The 16,587-nt window shown below is 40.0% G+C and overlaps 1 protein-coding gene across 1 annotated transcript; it reads left to right on the top strand.

Moving 5' to 3' along the window:
- Positions 1-3,863: 3,863 nt before the first annotated feature.
- Positions 3,864-7,001, top strand: LOC117836053 (zinc finger CCCH domain-containing protein 54). Its single transcript, XM_034715413.2, has 7 exons — positions 3,864-5,083; positions 5,179-5,352; positions 5,489-5,668; positions 5,790-5,866; positions 5,960-6,136; positions 6,226-6,328; positions 6,434-7,001. Exons 1-7 carry the CDS (start codon positions 4,164-4,166, stop codon positions 6,510-6,512), a joined length of 1,710 nt encoding a protein of 569 aa, XP_034571304.1. The 5' UTR covers positions 3,864-4,163; the 3' UTR covers positions 6,513-7,001.
- Positions 7,002-16,587: the final 9,586 nt, after the last annotated feature.

Here is a 16,587-nt window from a genome sequence, read left to right as displayed (position 1 = left end):
AGCGTGCAGCCACAGGAGGGAGGCGACGTGATGCTAGAGTAGACGAATCTATGCATGCCTCCATCGGATCCAGATCGAAAGTTTTTTTTTCTTTCCTCCCCGTTTTCAAAGTTTTTTTAATCACTTTTGTTCTCAATTATTTTACGAAGTTTATGTATAACTTTTTTTTCTAAATTCTGTTCCTAAACTTGCTTCCAATTTTTGTTTCAAATTTTGCCCCACTTTTTACGTAACTTTTTCTCCTAATTTTTTTGTTTGTCTTTTTTATATATAAATTTGTGCATATTTTTTTTATTTTTTTTTACTACAAATTTGTATAAGCTAAGGTTGAATGATGGGAAAGGGTTAATGTGACACACGCGCGCGCGCGCACTAACCTGTTAATGTGACACACACGCGCACTAACTTCTTAATGTGACACACACAACACAACACAACACCACACACACAGCTATGTTTGGACGTTATTTTCCAGGAACAAATAATTAAATATGGAGAACAATACAATAACATAGCGTGAACGAGAAAAATTGCAATCACGAACAATTAATTGTACTGGACAAACAATAATAAAAACTATAACATAGTGAATAAATAACACATTCCATGAATAATATAGTACAAGATGCGAACAAATAATTAAGAATCGAACAAATCATTAAACAATCATGGGCCGGCACTAGGCTGAAAAGGCCATAATGGGCCAAATTCGCGCTCATCCACACGCGCAGGCGACATATAGCCTATCCGTTATTTGGATTTAATTTTTGAAGTATCAAAGAATAAAAATATATAATTCTAAATGCTTTGTGTTACATTTCACGATTAATAGTCTGTTATCTTAAAGGGCATTTTAGACATTCTAACCTTCGGGTTCAATTCAGCCAACCAGCCTGGTATCCAAAAGCTAGGTTGCCAAATGCAGACTCGCACCTTCTCAGATAATAGCAGCTTCTCAAACCAGCAAAAGCCTATTAGTCTATATTACTTTAGCTATGTGGTTCTTGAGTCATTTGGACCTATATAGAGCATATATTAAGGTTAAATTTCATATTTAAAATATCTAAAACTTCAATATTATTGATATTTTCCATAATGTATGTCTTATGTTCATGAAAACTCTATTTCAACTGTACATTGCTTGTATTGTAAAGATAATATCTCTATCTCTTGAAATATAATAAATAGAGTTATCCATTTATGCAAATCAAAACTACTGATAAGATCAAGTTTAGTATTCTATATCTTTGCATTTGACATTGTTAAGGACTATGAATTTGCATAAGAATTTAAGATTCCTCAAATATCTCCATATTTGATTTTATTTTGAGTTGCGTATTGAATTGAAAAAAAATGGCTCCATGCACCCTTTCTCTTAACGGATCTTTAAAACAAAGAATTAGACATGCTATATGGGCCATGAAACGCAATAGGGAGCAGCCCATGAATGCAGAATAACACTGTTATTGTAACTGACAACTCACAAGTGAGAATCGAAAATAAATCCAAGTTGTCCATTATATGTCTAAAAATACAAAAAAAACTCAGTTCGAACATTTATAAATCCTTTTTTTAAGTGCATCTTTGTTTGTGAGCCTTAGACATAAAGGAGGCAGGCCACATATAAAGTGGCCATAGAAGGCATTTGTCCTATGATCACATTGACTTGCTAACCATTCCTTGTGGATTATGGGATTCATAGCGATCGATATGTATCTTTTGAATCTTTCTCCAAATGAGCTATTGTGTTATATTTTCGTTATAATTTTTTATGATAGGCTTAGATGACACCATGTGATATTTTTGAAATTTCATAATAACAGTTGGATGATATGATGCTAAAATCGATAGATGGTAGGAGATACCATCCACAGATATAGCATATTTCCTATACGGGTACACTACTTCAATCGGCTACGTGAGGGACTATAAGACAACTATAACCAAATCATAGTCATCCAATTTATCGTTTTTTTTTGCCTATTTTTGCATGTGTACACCTAACTTATAGCCATCCAATTTCGAGTCCAAAATATTAAGTATATGTATGGAGTTAGCGAAACTGAATCGGGATTTCAAAAATTATATCCACGGTTGATTTTATTAAATAAAATCTAAGTTTGTAAATTATAATTTATACAAATAAATAATTACATAGTTCTTACAAAAACATTTGAGCTTAATTGAGTCAAAATATGATTGTTATTTATACTAATTATGATAATTTATAAGTTTTATATAAAAAGGAAAAAGTTCATTTTACTCCCCTCACCTGTTCATTTTGTCCACTTGACCCTGAACCAAAATTTGGGCTCGATTTACTCCCCTGGACTATTTCAGTTGGCACAATCTACCCTTGATTAGTTTTTTCTTTTTTAATTCTTCGTGTATTAGTTAAATTTGAAGTTTCAATTTTGTGAGCAGATACTTAATATGATGCCTTACGTTAAAAAATTATACGAATAATTTTTCATGGTTATTTTCATAGGTTAGGAAATTTAATATGAAATTGATCTTAGATATACAAAACCGTATGAAAAATAATCCTGAAAAAATTTCTAATGTAGTTTTCTAACTTAGGGCATCATGTTGTAAGTCAATTAATAAAATTTGAAACGAAAACTCAACTTGTATATGAAAAATAATAAAAAAGAGAAATCTTATTAGGGGGCAGATTGGACTAATTGAAATAGTTCGGGGGAGTAAAGTAAGCCTAAATTTTGTTTAGGGGTTAAGCAGATAAAGTGGATTAGTGAAGGGAGTAAAATGGACTTTTTCCTAACAAGTGCCATGTGCAAACAAAGAATTTTTTTTTCTGCCTCCAAAATGAGTTTTTTTTATGCTGTATCAATTTTCTTGCTTTTCAAACAATTCACTTGTCGATTTGACACCTAACTAATTTTGGGCTTGCTTCACTACCAAAATTATTCAAATTGGTTCGATCTAACCTATAATAAAAATTTCCTTTTTTCACCCTCACAATTGACTTTTTAGTTTCAAATTTTGCAAGATGTGAATTGACATCATTTTGCGGTTTTATGAATGTTGAATGAATAATTATTTCACATGTTAGAAGCATCACAACAATCCTTAACGTAAAAAATATATTAAGAATAATTATGATAAATTCAAAACTATTTTTTCTAACATAGCTTATGCTGTAATTTGTCATTCCACATAATTTGGACATATGAAAATCAGCTTGTGAATAGAGGAAAAATGACAAATTTCATTAGAGGGTACCAAACGTAAAAATATATTAAGAATAATTATGATAAACTTCAAACTATTTTTTCCTAACATAGCTTATGCTGTAATTTGTCGTTCCACATAATTTGGACATATGAAAATCAGCTTGTGAATAGAGGAAAAATGACAAATTTCGTTAGAGGGTACCTATTTAAATAGTTCAGAAAAAAGTATGTGTTGATTGCTCGAGGCTCAAATGAACAATGCTAAAATAGACTATTTTCTTTAATCACATCAAACCTTTTCAAGTTGTGTTCCCCCCCCCCCCCCCCCACCACAAGAGAATTCACCATCGAACTAGAATATGAATTCAAAGCATGAGCGATTCATGCTCCTCCCGAAAAATAAACGAAATCATGCGGCATGTTTATAAAAAGGAAAAAAAAATCTCAAAGATCACGTGCGGCTGCCTCCTGGCTGGGCAAACAGTTCGGCGTTCGTTGCCCATCACGGCGTGCAAATAATCCGGGATATTTTGATTTCCTTTCATTTCCCCGGGATGCATGGATGGCCGGATTACTTTATTAATTACCCAGTAAGCTTATATGTTAATTGCTAGATTGAAAAGGAAATGGAGGAGCAACCGCCTCCGGTAATCTCTCGCTCCGTGCGTGGTGCAGGAGTTGAAGTGGCCCAGTCAAAGATCCAAAAGACGCGCTCCGCCTCGCTGCAGCCGTCGCTAGTCTGTTCGTTTGTTACTCGATCGGCAGCCTCCATTGCTTGCGAACCGCTCGTCTCCGGCCTCCTCGGCCGCTGCTCTTCGCTCGCCCTGTTTATAAGGAGCAGGGCTGCCTCGTTTCCCTCCTGTTTCCTTCGAGGAGAAGGGAGTGGGGCAGATTGATTCCTGGCGCTCGCGCTCCGATCCATGCAAAGCTTCTAGGCTTCTAGGATTTGCTGCGCGCGCGGCGACGGCGATGGACTTCCCGGAGCTCGCCAAGCTGGCCTTCTCGAGGGTGCAGCAGATGGAGCCGCAGAACGTCGGCAAGATCCTCGGCTGCATCCTCCTCAGGGAGCCCGACGAGGATGAGATGGTGCAGCTCGCCTACGGCAACGACGCCACCGTGCACGCCAAGATCAACGACGCCAAGGCCACGCTCGCCGCCATCTACGCGCGCTGCTCCGCGCAGCACCACCACCAGATCGGCGCCGCGCACAGGGCAAGCGCCGCCGCCGCCGGGTACCACCCGGCCGCCGCCGGGGTGCGCCACCACTTCTCCCCCGCGCCCGCCGCCTACGGCTTCCAGTACTGGCCGGAACCCGCGCCGGTGCCCAAGGCGCAGCCGGACTTCGGGCTCGTGGACGCCGCCGCCGAGGCCCACTACGCGCTGCAGCAGCAGAACCACAACGGCCTCGACGACCACCACCACTACGACGCCGCCGGAGGGTACTACTACGCCGCCGCCGAGGACGCATTCCACAATGGCGGCGCCGCCGGCGGGGGTCCGCCGCCGAGGGCTGCGGCTCGGCGGGCGAACGGCCTGTCGACTCGGCGCCCCTGCTACTACTTCATCAAGGGCGTGTGCAAGAACGGCCAGAACTGCAACTTCCCGCACCACCAGGCCTACTCCGACGGGTCCTCCGACGACAGCCACCACAACAGCAGCGGAGGCACGCCTGGCGCGCTCGAGAAACTGGAAATGGAGATCACCGAGCTGCTCTACTCGCGGCACGGCCAGCCACTGTCCATCGCCTCGCTGCCCACGCTCTACGGCGAGAGGTACGGGAAGGGCCTTCAGGCCGATGGCTACCTCACCGAGAGCCAGCGCCATGGTAAGGCCGGCTATAGCCTCACCAAGCTGCTCTCTCGCCTGAACAAGATCAGAATCATCGAAAGGTAATAAGATCATATACAACCGCAATCTATTAAAAAAAAGAATAATCTCAACATTCAGTTTATTAGACTCCTTAATCATTGGATAATGCAAGCAGGCCGCATGGACAGCACTCGGTGGTTCTCGCTGAGGACGCCGCCAGGTACACGGAATTCAGGGGCGAGAGAGGAGGAGGTGACATGGGTTCCGTCCCAGCCAGCTCACACCAGATTTACCTGACCTTCCCTGCCGAGAGTAAGTTCGTCGAGGAAGACGTCGCCACTTACTTCGGGTACATATAAGCTATCCATAAATCCAGCTACTATTGTCGGTTTCAATTTTGAAGTTGAAGATGCATTCTCGGTTCAGTTATGAAGTTATCATGCGTTATTCGAAGACATGACAGTGTGTGGACCTGCATTTTGCAGGCAGTATGGTCCAGTGCGTGATGTGAGGATCCCATGTCAGGAGAGGCGCATGTTTGGCTTCGTGAGTTTCGAGAATCCAGAGACAGTGAGCACCATCCTCATGAGGCGTAACCCGCATTTCATCTGTGGATCAAGGGTCCTCGTTAAACCCTACAGAGAGAAATCCAAGTGCATAGAACGGTAATGCCTGATACTGGAGAAGAAATTGATTGGCCATAATTGTTTTTTTTTGCTTTACTTTTCGATAGTGTGCTAATGTGTGTTAAGAGTTGTGACAACCTAAGACTTCCAATTATCCCAGGATGCATGTGGACAAGATGAAGCCGATGCACTACTGCCCTACTCGCTTCTTCGAGATTGATCCGGACTTTTATCCCGGTAATGACTAAGGTTATTAACCTGTACATTTTACAATTCACAATCAATTAATCAATAATACACATGCTCTCAAATGAACTTTGCTCGCTCCAGATGAATATGAGGCTTCAAGCAGGATGGTGAGAAAGCAATTGGCAGAGAAGCGCGAGAGGCTGATCGAGCTCGAGAGGAAGCGCTTCGGAGGGGTTAGGCTTAAACCATTGCCACATCAGTTTGCCTACTTCGATTGCAGCATTGAGGATGTAAATCCCCTCAATTGCCTCCCAGCAGGTCGGCAATGCCATCATTTCTCACCTCGAAATCTCCATCTATATTAACCCTAAAGTTAATTTTTTCTACAATTCATTCATGCTAATCAGATTCCAAAGATGCCGACCTGATTGTGCCGGACTCATTGGAGATCGTCTCCCCGAGCCAAGCTCCACAAACGCAGGCAAGCAATAACTACGATGACAAAGAGAGGTACCACATTACGAAGTACAGTCAATGCCATTTCTTACATTGCACCCTGGCATTGGTCTTACTCGTTGTCTGTAATTTTTTCAATGGATACATTCCTAATTGCAGCAATCAGATCGAACTCCTCCCAGAGAGTCCATTCGCATCAGCTGCGCCTGCTGGAAACAGCGTATCCACAATCATATAATTGCAAGGAAAAGGGAGATAAAGCATCCTGGACCATCAATTAGTTGTTCGTTTGATATCTTCTCAAGGTCTAAAGGGATAAGTGTGTTTTTGCACAGGAGAGCCAAAAATAATCAACAGTTTTTTGTAGATAGAGAAAAAGGAAAGATAAGAACTCTCACTGGTCTTAATTAGGAGTCACAGGATAAAGAGAGCAAGTGTTATTTTATACTTTAGAAGTGGGATGGAAAAAGCATGCAGGTTGAGGACAGGAAAAAAAGAGCTACACTGGTAAGTTTTATACAAGTGTGTAGTCTGACTATAAGTTATAGAAAATAATGTGACATGATAGTTGTTCTAATAGGACACTATGATACATGCAAATTGGTGTTCTGCCATTTGTTTCCAAAGATTATGAACCAAGTTTAATTATTTGCAAAGGTAAAATTAGTTGGTCCAGGGCATCTATTATTTGTACTTTTGGTTAGTAATGAAGACACAATTTCAGTTCCATGCTCTATTGCTTGCAAATTTGTGGCGTTCATGACTTTTTCTCTGTTTGCATAGTCGGTTCTGAAAGAACTTTTAGATGCATAAGAATCTGTCCGGTTGGCATTTGCTCTCACGTCACCACCATGACTCTATGCAATACCACTTGAACATCCCATATGGTATAATGTTACTCATGAACCTCAGCAGCAAGAACCACCGAGAAATAAAGGCAACCTTGTGCTTTCTATGATAGGCTGCAGTCATGGGACTCACCTGATCCTGATACGAACCTTCAAGTGATCCTTTATTTGATTTTCCTTTGTCATTTAGAAACCACCTAAGAATGCTGAAAACTTTAAGGGCCACAAAAATGTCTGTTGGTGCCTGATGTGACAAGGTAATGAATTCCTGATGACAACATAAACAGTTGCAATCCCCTTTGTTGCCCAAAGGGCATCATGAATCATCATCCATCCTCAGAATTGAGGTGCTGCTGGTGGAGGGAAATCTTATGTGGATAGTGTTATGGATCTAGTGGGGTCATGCTCTAGCTTTTGTGGCTCTCATCCTTGCTGGTGGCCTGCAAGTAGGATAAGACTGATGTGACCAACTGACACAACTAACCAATGATACTAGTATTTTCAGAATAAATCCAATAATAGGACCACATAGAAAAAACCGTACAGTTTCAACAAATACTCTAGTGTTTCAGTTAAAGAAATATATAAATGTTATATATCATCTAGCTTCTACTTCTATTGATGGCTGTAGAAATATTTGTGTTCACACTTCACACCAGCCTTGTCAATACGAATCCCCTTGAGATCACCTGGATCCCACCTCCCACGTGGACCCTGAATATGACAGTATGCTAAAGCAGAAGCACATACTGAGGACTGCGATTGTCTAGGGAAGTTGCTGTGCATGGCGACTGATTTGTCCTTGTGCTTTGTTGGTAAAATGCTCGTGTTGGGTAGTCCTTGCGCTTGAGACCGCTTTGTCTGTCGTTGAGGAAGCTGTCCATTCTGCTTTTAGTCACTATGTGAACTGATCACTAGCAGCGCAATGAAGCTACTGATTGGAGGCACACACGACAAATGCAAATAAATGTAAAAACTACTGCCATCCTAGTTTGACCACATATAAGGAGCTTGTACGTAAGTTTGGAAAAATCACGTGTTGCAGGACAATCAAGATGCTTGCTTGGGGAAAAATACATGACTGGCAACAATTTAATTAGTTACCAAGTATAGAAACTCAAGCCGTATATATTTTACTCCCTCCATCCTAGAATATAGCTACGTTTAGAGTTTTTCAAAGTCAAACATTTTCAACTTTAACTGCGAATAGAGAAATAATCATAAAGACTAATAACACAAAAATAATATTAGTAGATTTATCATGAAACCATAACATTTTCTATTTAAAATAAAGTATTTTTAGAGGTATTGTTGGCCTTCTAAGAAAGCTAAACGTAACTATATTTTAGGACAGAGGGAGTATCTAGTGTGCACTAAGTACTGAACCACCTCAATAATGCCTCAAATAATTTAATTGTTTATTTTATATGCACTAAGCACCAATTAGATTTTTTATAATAAAACAAATGCCCCGCCCCCGCCCCAGTAAAATCTTTGCACGAAGGAGCAAAGATTTGACTCGGGGAAAAACTTTACTTCATCATTCGGCATGGTGAGTATAGCAACATGAGTATAGTCATGACTACTTGCCACAATGCCAAGTAGTCAGGACTACTTAGGGTTTTTTTTAAGTACCCTGAGCACAAGTGCCGGTGCCCGCGACGTTGCATCATGTGTAGACTCTACCAAGCAATTGTAAGGAAAGGAAAAAAAAGTCTAAATTATTCCCCTCAAGTATAATGATAAATGATGCTATTTGGTTCAATTTACCCACAATACAATTTATCTTTTTGTTTCTCCATAGACAGATTGAATTTTAATTTAAGATTTTGCAAGGGCATTGGACATCAGAATCTATGTTAAAAAATATATTATAAATTTTTCATCATTATTTTTCATATAACTTTGTATCCTAAGGATAAATTTGTTATTAAATATCCTACCAATTAAAATAATGATAAAGAATTCATGATGTATTTTTCTAACATGTCTTATCATGTCTGCTATCAATCTTTCAAAATTTTGACCTAAGACTCTACTTGCGCATGGAGAAATAAACAAAATTGTATTGTGGTGTAAATTAAATTAAATGGCTTAGTTTAAGGGATAAACTGAACCAGGATCTTCCAAACTTTGGTATGCTTGAGGGGAGTAATTTGAACTTTTTTTTCTCGGAAAAAATAGGAGAAGCTAGCGCAAAACCATACCACAGCTTCAATAAATATTTGTAAGATTACAAAGATCTGAATATAGCGAAAGATTCATACCACAACAACCGATTTCACATAGTGATTACTGGCTGTTCCTGACCTTGCAGTTGTTCAAAGCTAGGGAGGAGGTTGAACTGGTAACAGAACTGCACACGAAGAAACCGAGTCGCTCCCCTGAGTGGCGGGGGCAACCCCTCCTGCGCCACCAGGAGGCTTTCACCTGCCTAGCATGGGTGGAGCTACAGGGTATGCCAGGTGGGCCCTGGCATACCCTGGGCCCCAGCAGGCCAGCACCTTGTACATCCGTCAGGAGGCAGAGGCAAGTGCCCAGTCCGTCGGGAGGCAGGCACCCAGGCGGCAAGTGCCAGTCCATCAGGAGGTAGGACGCAGGACGGCAGTAGCCCACGTTCCCCACAACTGTGACGATTTGTTTCCTCTCGTGATGATTCCTTTCCTGATTTCCTTTGCCACGGCGCCTAGGCCTAGCCGCCTAGCTGACGATTCGACGCGTCATGACGTCAGTCTGAGACTCGACGACTCGCGATCCCTCCGCTTCCGCTCGGCACCGCGCCGCCACCACGAGTCCACGACTCCTCCGCAGTCCCCCCGCCAGACATCGTCAAACCGCCTACCACCACGACCCCTCCTGTCCTCCGTGGCAACAGCACCGGGCGTCGACCGCCGCACCAGGCCACCCGGGCCGGCCAGCGCGTCTGCGCGAGTGCGCGACTGTGCATGGGAATTTGTGGCGCTGCGCGAAAACTTCTAATCGTCCACAAGGAGGTTTAAGATGAATCTATCTTCTATTTTTTCTTATTTGAAAAGACTTATATTCTTAATTATTTTTATTTATTTATGTATGAGTACTTTTTTATTTCAGCTCGTGAGTTTATTGAACGGACCATCAATCCATCAACATTCTTAAATTAATATCGTGTGAGGCTGTGATTTGTAAGTTTTCTACCCAAAAGTTTAAAACATGATTCTATCGTTATATGTTTGTTTTGCTATAATGTCTAGTTAGTTGTTGTACTTACATTACATAGCTTTGTTTTTTCAGAACGGTTGGATTATGAAGAGAGGTGGAGATATTGCATCTCTTTTTCAGAAACACGCAACAAAGAAGGCAGCAGTTGTTGCTGCTTCAAACACTGCCCCATCTCCAGTTGAAACTTTTGTGGAATAACAGAATCAGGAGCAAGATAGAGTGGTAGTTGAAGAAATCGCGGATCCTGTGCCCTCGCCTCCGCCGCTGTAACCACCCGCATCACATCTGCCAGTTTATGACATCAATCGTCTTCCACATGATCCAGGTGAAAAACATCCCATTGAAAGTTATCATGTTAATGATCAAGATGCAGTTCGAAGAACATATATTATTAAAGGTCGATTCAAACCTATTAATCATGATTTTCCATCAAGAAAAATTGGAGGTAGGGATCGCCAATTCAATTATGTATGGATGTATAATCATGAGTGGCTTGAATATAGTATCAAGAAGGATTTGACATTTTGCTTTATATGCTACTTGATCAAGAAGGGTGCTGGGTCAAATACATTTATTGTTGGAGGATGGAATAATTGGAATATAGGAAACAAAGCACTTCTCAAACATAGTGGTTCTATGGCACACAATGCAACACAGGAGAGATACATTGATTTTATAAATCTCTAGGTAGCAATTGATTATCACATTGAGAAGTGGACTGATGAGGATCTTCGTCTTTATAAGAAAAGGTTGATATATTCACTTAGATGTATCAAGTTTCTTTTGCATCAAGGATTGGCATTTCATGGACATGATGAAAATGAAGAGTCTAGCAACAGAGGAAATTTCATTGAACTTTTGAAGTTTCTTGTAGAAAATAGTGATGAAGTGAACAAGTATGTCTTGAATAATGCTCTAGGTAATTGCACGTTAACTAGCCCAGAGATACAAAAGCAAATTATTCATTGTTGTGCCATAGAAACTAGAAAGAAAATAATTGAAGAACTTGATGATGAGCCCTATGCAATTTTAGTTGATGAGTCCAGTGACATATCACATAAAGAACAATTAGCTCTTTGTTTGCATTATGTTGATAAACTTGGAAGGCCTTGTGAACACTTTATCAAAGTTGTTCATATAGATGATACTACCTCTTTGTCACTTAAGGAAGCTATTGAGGGTTTACTTGTTAGTCATGGATTGACTATGACTCAGATTAGAGGTCAAGGTTATGATGGGGCTAGCAATATGAAAGGAGATATTAAAGGGCTAAAAAGATTGATCATGCAAGAATCACCTTCTGCGTATTATATTCATTACTTTGCACATCACCTCCAACTAGTCCTTGTTGCTGTTGCCAAGAGAAATACTAATTGTAAGAGCTTTTTTGATCAAGTATCTATCTTATTGAATATTATTGGAGTTTCTTGCAAGCGCATTGGTATGCTTCGAACTGCTAGGCTTGAGAATATCAAGAAAACACTTGAGTGTGGTGAGCTTGAATCAGGGAGTGGATTAAATCAAGAGATGAGTTTGCCTAGACCAGGTGAAACTCGATGGGGCTCTCATTACAAAACTATATGCATCATCATTACAATGTACTCCTCAATCCATGATGTGCTCATTGATCTTGGTGATGATATTTCACATAAGGATGATTGGACAAAGGTACATTTTGTGCTTGGAGCATTTGAAACTTTTGAGTTCGTTTTCTTTATGCACTTAATGTTTGTTATTTTTGGATACACAAATGAGTTATCCGAGTGTTTGCAGAGAAGGGATCAAGATATTCTTAATGCAATCTCCCTTGTTAATGTGGCAAAGAACAAAAGGCAAAAGTTAAGGTCTGACGGTTGGGACCACTTCCTTGAGAGGGTCACTTCTTTTCCACATTAACTCGAAGCCGACCATGATATCAATGACCCCTATCCTCGCCATCCGAGGAGGGATCACACTTGGCCGTCCAACCCGGAGGGAGCTGGGTAGGCCAAGTAATACTAACACCCAAAACAACAGCAAACCTGAAAAAGATAGCCACAAGCAAGGCTGAGTATACTAATACTCAACAAGGCTTACCCGTCAGGTGGTAACTACTCCACCGACTCCTAGACATGCAGGGCTTTTTGGCTGTGGGTTTGTTTTTGCCAAAAGCGTCTAAAGTTGGTTCTTACTTTCAATATTTTAGCTCAAGTTCTAAGTTCATTAACCAGTCTAGATTAGCAACTTATACTAAGCAAGCATAGTTTCCAAACAATTAAAGAACAAGCATCAAGATTAATATCATCATATTCCATCTTTACTTAGTGCAGAATAGCGATCAAGCAGTCCCAAACTGTGAGAGGCAGACGAATCGATTCGAATTTATTAACCATGCATGGCGAACCTAATCTCACGACATCCGCGCACCGCGAAGGGTCGCTTCATTTGTCAACCGTCCCCGTCGATCCCTTAGGCACGTGTCAGGTCCAAACTTCCTTTGGCATGCAATGCTCCATGGTCCCGGCCTCTGCCGTACTGTGACCGTACTTGCACCCACATGATGCACCATGGGAATGACGTTCCAAGGACAGCAGGGGGTATGACACGCCCCAGTTCAATCAGGTATTAGGTTTCCCTATCCCATACTAGGTATGAGATTAGTACTTTCAAACACTTGATCACGAACGCCGACACGTTTCACCTTAGCAAGTTCATTGCTAGATAGACGGGGCAAACCACCATATTGGAACCATTCCCAGTCCCGTCCGTCATCCTTATAGTTGTAGAAAGAGTAAACACACAACTCCTATAACTCACGAGTGACAGACAATCACTCGACTTTTACCGAGTCCTATTTAGCACAATAACTACTCGATCTTAGCCACTAGTGATCAAAACCAGGTACTAAGTTCATGCATCTACGGTTTCAATCAACTCCTACAACGTAAATGTACAATCATAAGCATCAACATATTGCATAAATTTAAAACAGGGAAACATACACTGGAGCTTGCTTGGGATCCACACTAGGTTAGTGTTGTTAGACAACACTCGCTTGGTGAGCATCTCCCTTCTCAGCACTTGCTTAGTCCTTCCATCTTCGGGATAGCTCCACCATATACCGTCTTCGGGTTCAGTTCCATCATCACGTCCTTCATGTGGTTTATCTAGCGTATCTAAATGAGATGCAAGATGCAAAAGTATGAATACGAAGAATGGTAACAAGAGATGCATTACACAAAAGCATTCAAGGCAAACATAAGATCATGCAAGACATAGGCACCTAGAGTTATTTAACTATACACCACACAACCTATTATAGAGGGATAGCAAGTACATTAGTTCTGGCACACATGTGAACTTAAGTCAAGCTATTGGAAGCAATTAACAAACAAGAGCTAATTAAGCATAGCATCACACAAGAACTAGGGTGATGGTGCTTATCAACATGGCATACAGAAGTGTATCACACAAATAGTAAGTTGAAGGTGATCAAAGTATATTACATTTGTTTTTAAACCACTCATGCACAAGCAAGTCACACACCAACATCACTACGGTTCTAGCAAGCTATGCAGCGAGGTTATTTTGCAGCAACATGTATACATGACCATTTATTAGTTAAGTGCTTGACCAACATTATATAACATATTTATAAGATTCTCAGGTAGATCAATTTAATTCTAATAGTGATATGGGCTAACTAGCCAGTACACAAGGCAACATCAAGTTAAAGCTAATAACTTAAGCACATTCACAGAATCTGGATAGCAGCATAGCAGTCACTTGTTTTAGCTATAACTAGAGATATAAGCATCCGAAAAGGGTGACCCTAGACTTTATGTAAAGTTAATAAAATTATCTAAAACTTTGTTATTAATATCAAAAGCTGATTCAACAAATAACAAGGTGAAAACACACCAATAAGCAGATCTGTACAAATAAGGACAAAAAACTGACATGCAACTTCAGACAGCAATAAGTTGAATTCTAATTTTCACAACAAGATGGTTCTAGACTTTTTAGAAAGATTAACAAACCATTCACAACTTTGTTATAAACACCACAAGCTAATTCTAAAATTAACTAGGTCAAACATCACAAAGAAGACATCTCTGTCCAGATTAGGACAAATTCTGCTATTCCAATTTACAAGCTCATAACAGGAGATTTAGACCACTAAAAGGGGTGATATTTAACAATTTGAAAAGCTCATAAAAAACCCTACACTTCTTATATTATCTCTAAGATATGATTCGAAGCTTAGCTAAGCCAAACAACGCAATCATTTAGACCTATACAGAGAGCACGCAAAACCTGACAATGAACTTGTAAAATCTATAGCTCCTAAATCATCAGGCTTATGGTAATGAAAATTTCATATAAGCTATATTATGAAGTTACCTACAACTTTTATATTTACCACGTTTATAGAAAATATCATTATCATCTTGAAACCATTGCCACAACCGAAACTACTCTAACAGCCATTTCAACACACATGCAACAAGGTTCTTCATTTAGTTCTTTAACAAGGTAACATATGCATAAGTTAAACACATAGCTCACAAATACTATGAATATAGTTAATTAGCATTAGTTTTAGGTAACATGGAACATCCTAAATACCTTAAGCAAGAATTAAAGCAAGGATGAAGAACTTATACAAGCAACATAATCATTAGTTGTTATGTTAACATGAGAGCATACATACGAGTTATATTCAAAGCTTAACCACTGCTTATCATAACTTAGCATCATATGTACCCATCAAAAATAACTATTAAAAGCATCACATGACTTAAATATATGCATTTACTAGCAAACTTTCATTATCCAATTATATAGTAAGCATATATATATATATATATATATATATATATATATATATATATATATATATATATGTTAATTATAGGTGATGTGGCAAACATCTCATTTGGAGCTGACATTTTTGTAAGTGGTATATGCTATTACAACATGGCTACTGCACAAATTTCACATGCTCAGGTTTTTATAATTAATTGCTAAGAAAAAGACAAATTGCTAAAGCAAGAAAACATGTAAAAGCAAGATAAATCTAGAACTCAACATTTTTGAAACAATATGGCCATATTAAGATTCCACAGGACACAACATCATCATACAAAGGTAGTGGAACTATATTTCCCATTTTTACACCTACATAAAAGTTATAACTTATTTAAAACCATTTATGAAGTAATAACCAAGTTAAATCAATAACTCAGTCATACATGCACCAATAGATATGAAAATTTTACCACAGAACAAAGGCATCATTTATAGACTACCATAAAAATTTCATAGCAATTTGAGCATCAAAACTTTAGATATGAAAATAACAAGCAAAACAAGCTAAAAATTGCCTATTTATCAAGATTAAATAAAAACATGATAAAAACAGTACCAGCTAGCATGTTCAATATTTTTATTAGCTAGAGAGTGTCAACAAGACTAATGCAACTTGAATCACAATCTTTAAACTTCTATAACTCAAAATATGCATCCAACCAACTTAAAAGGATTTCTAAAAGCACTTTGGAAGGATAAATAAAAACATCGGAAAATTTCTACTAACACATATCATATTATGACTCTACTGTATAGTTCTTCTCACAAGGATTCCAAAACATCTTCATTTGCTGTTTTACAATTTTTTTACAATTTACTACGAATTTCCAAAGTTGCAGCCTTTTTAGATCTATGAAAATAAAGAAAACCGAGGCAAACCTCCAATCTAGCCCCCAGGTCTACGGGTTAATCACGCAAAACTCCCTGGATTTCACCCATAACCCCCTACACTTCCTTCTTCTTCTTCTCCAATGAGGTCCCCCTCGCAAATAAACAGATAGCACGCACGCACCAGGCACTTGGCCGACCATGGCCCTTGGGCCGAAGGTGGGGGAAAGAGAAGGGGCGGCGCACGGGGTGCGAGAGCCTCACCAGCATGGTCTAGCGATGAGGAGGGGTGGCGCGCAGGGAGTTCCTAGAGTGCCAGAACGGGCGGTGGAGGAGCTCGCCGTGGGGAGGACCGTCCGACGAGGGATGGAGTCCGGGAAGTGGCAAAACGGAAGCGGGACGATGTGGGGAGGCTCTAGCTGCAAGGAATCGGCCGGAGATGCACCAACCGCGGCAGATTTCGCCAGTGAAATCTGGGGAAAAGTGGACTTCTTGTTACTATCAATGGAGATTGGGGAGGAAGTGGAACCAGTGCTCGGCTTAAAAGGAGGGGGAGGAATGGGGCAAGGTTGGAATTTCACGTAGGCA

Source organism: Setaria viridis, chromosome 9, assembly GCF_005286985.2.
Source record: "Setaria viridis chromosome 9, Setaria_viridis_v4.0, whole genome shotgun sequence".
NCBI classification, from domain to species: domain Eukaryota; kingdom Viridiplantae; phylum Streptophyta; class Magnoliopsida; order Poales; family Poaceae; genus Setaria; species Setaria viridis.
Note: the sequence above shows the minus strand (reverse complement) of the source record. Positions and strands in the feature narration are given on the sequence as shown.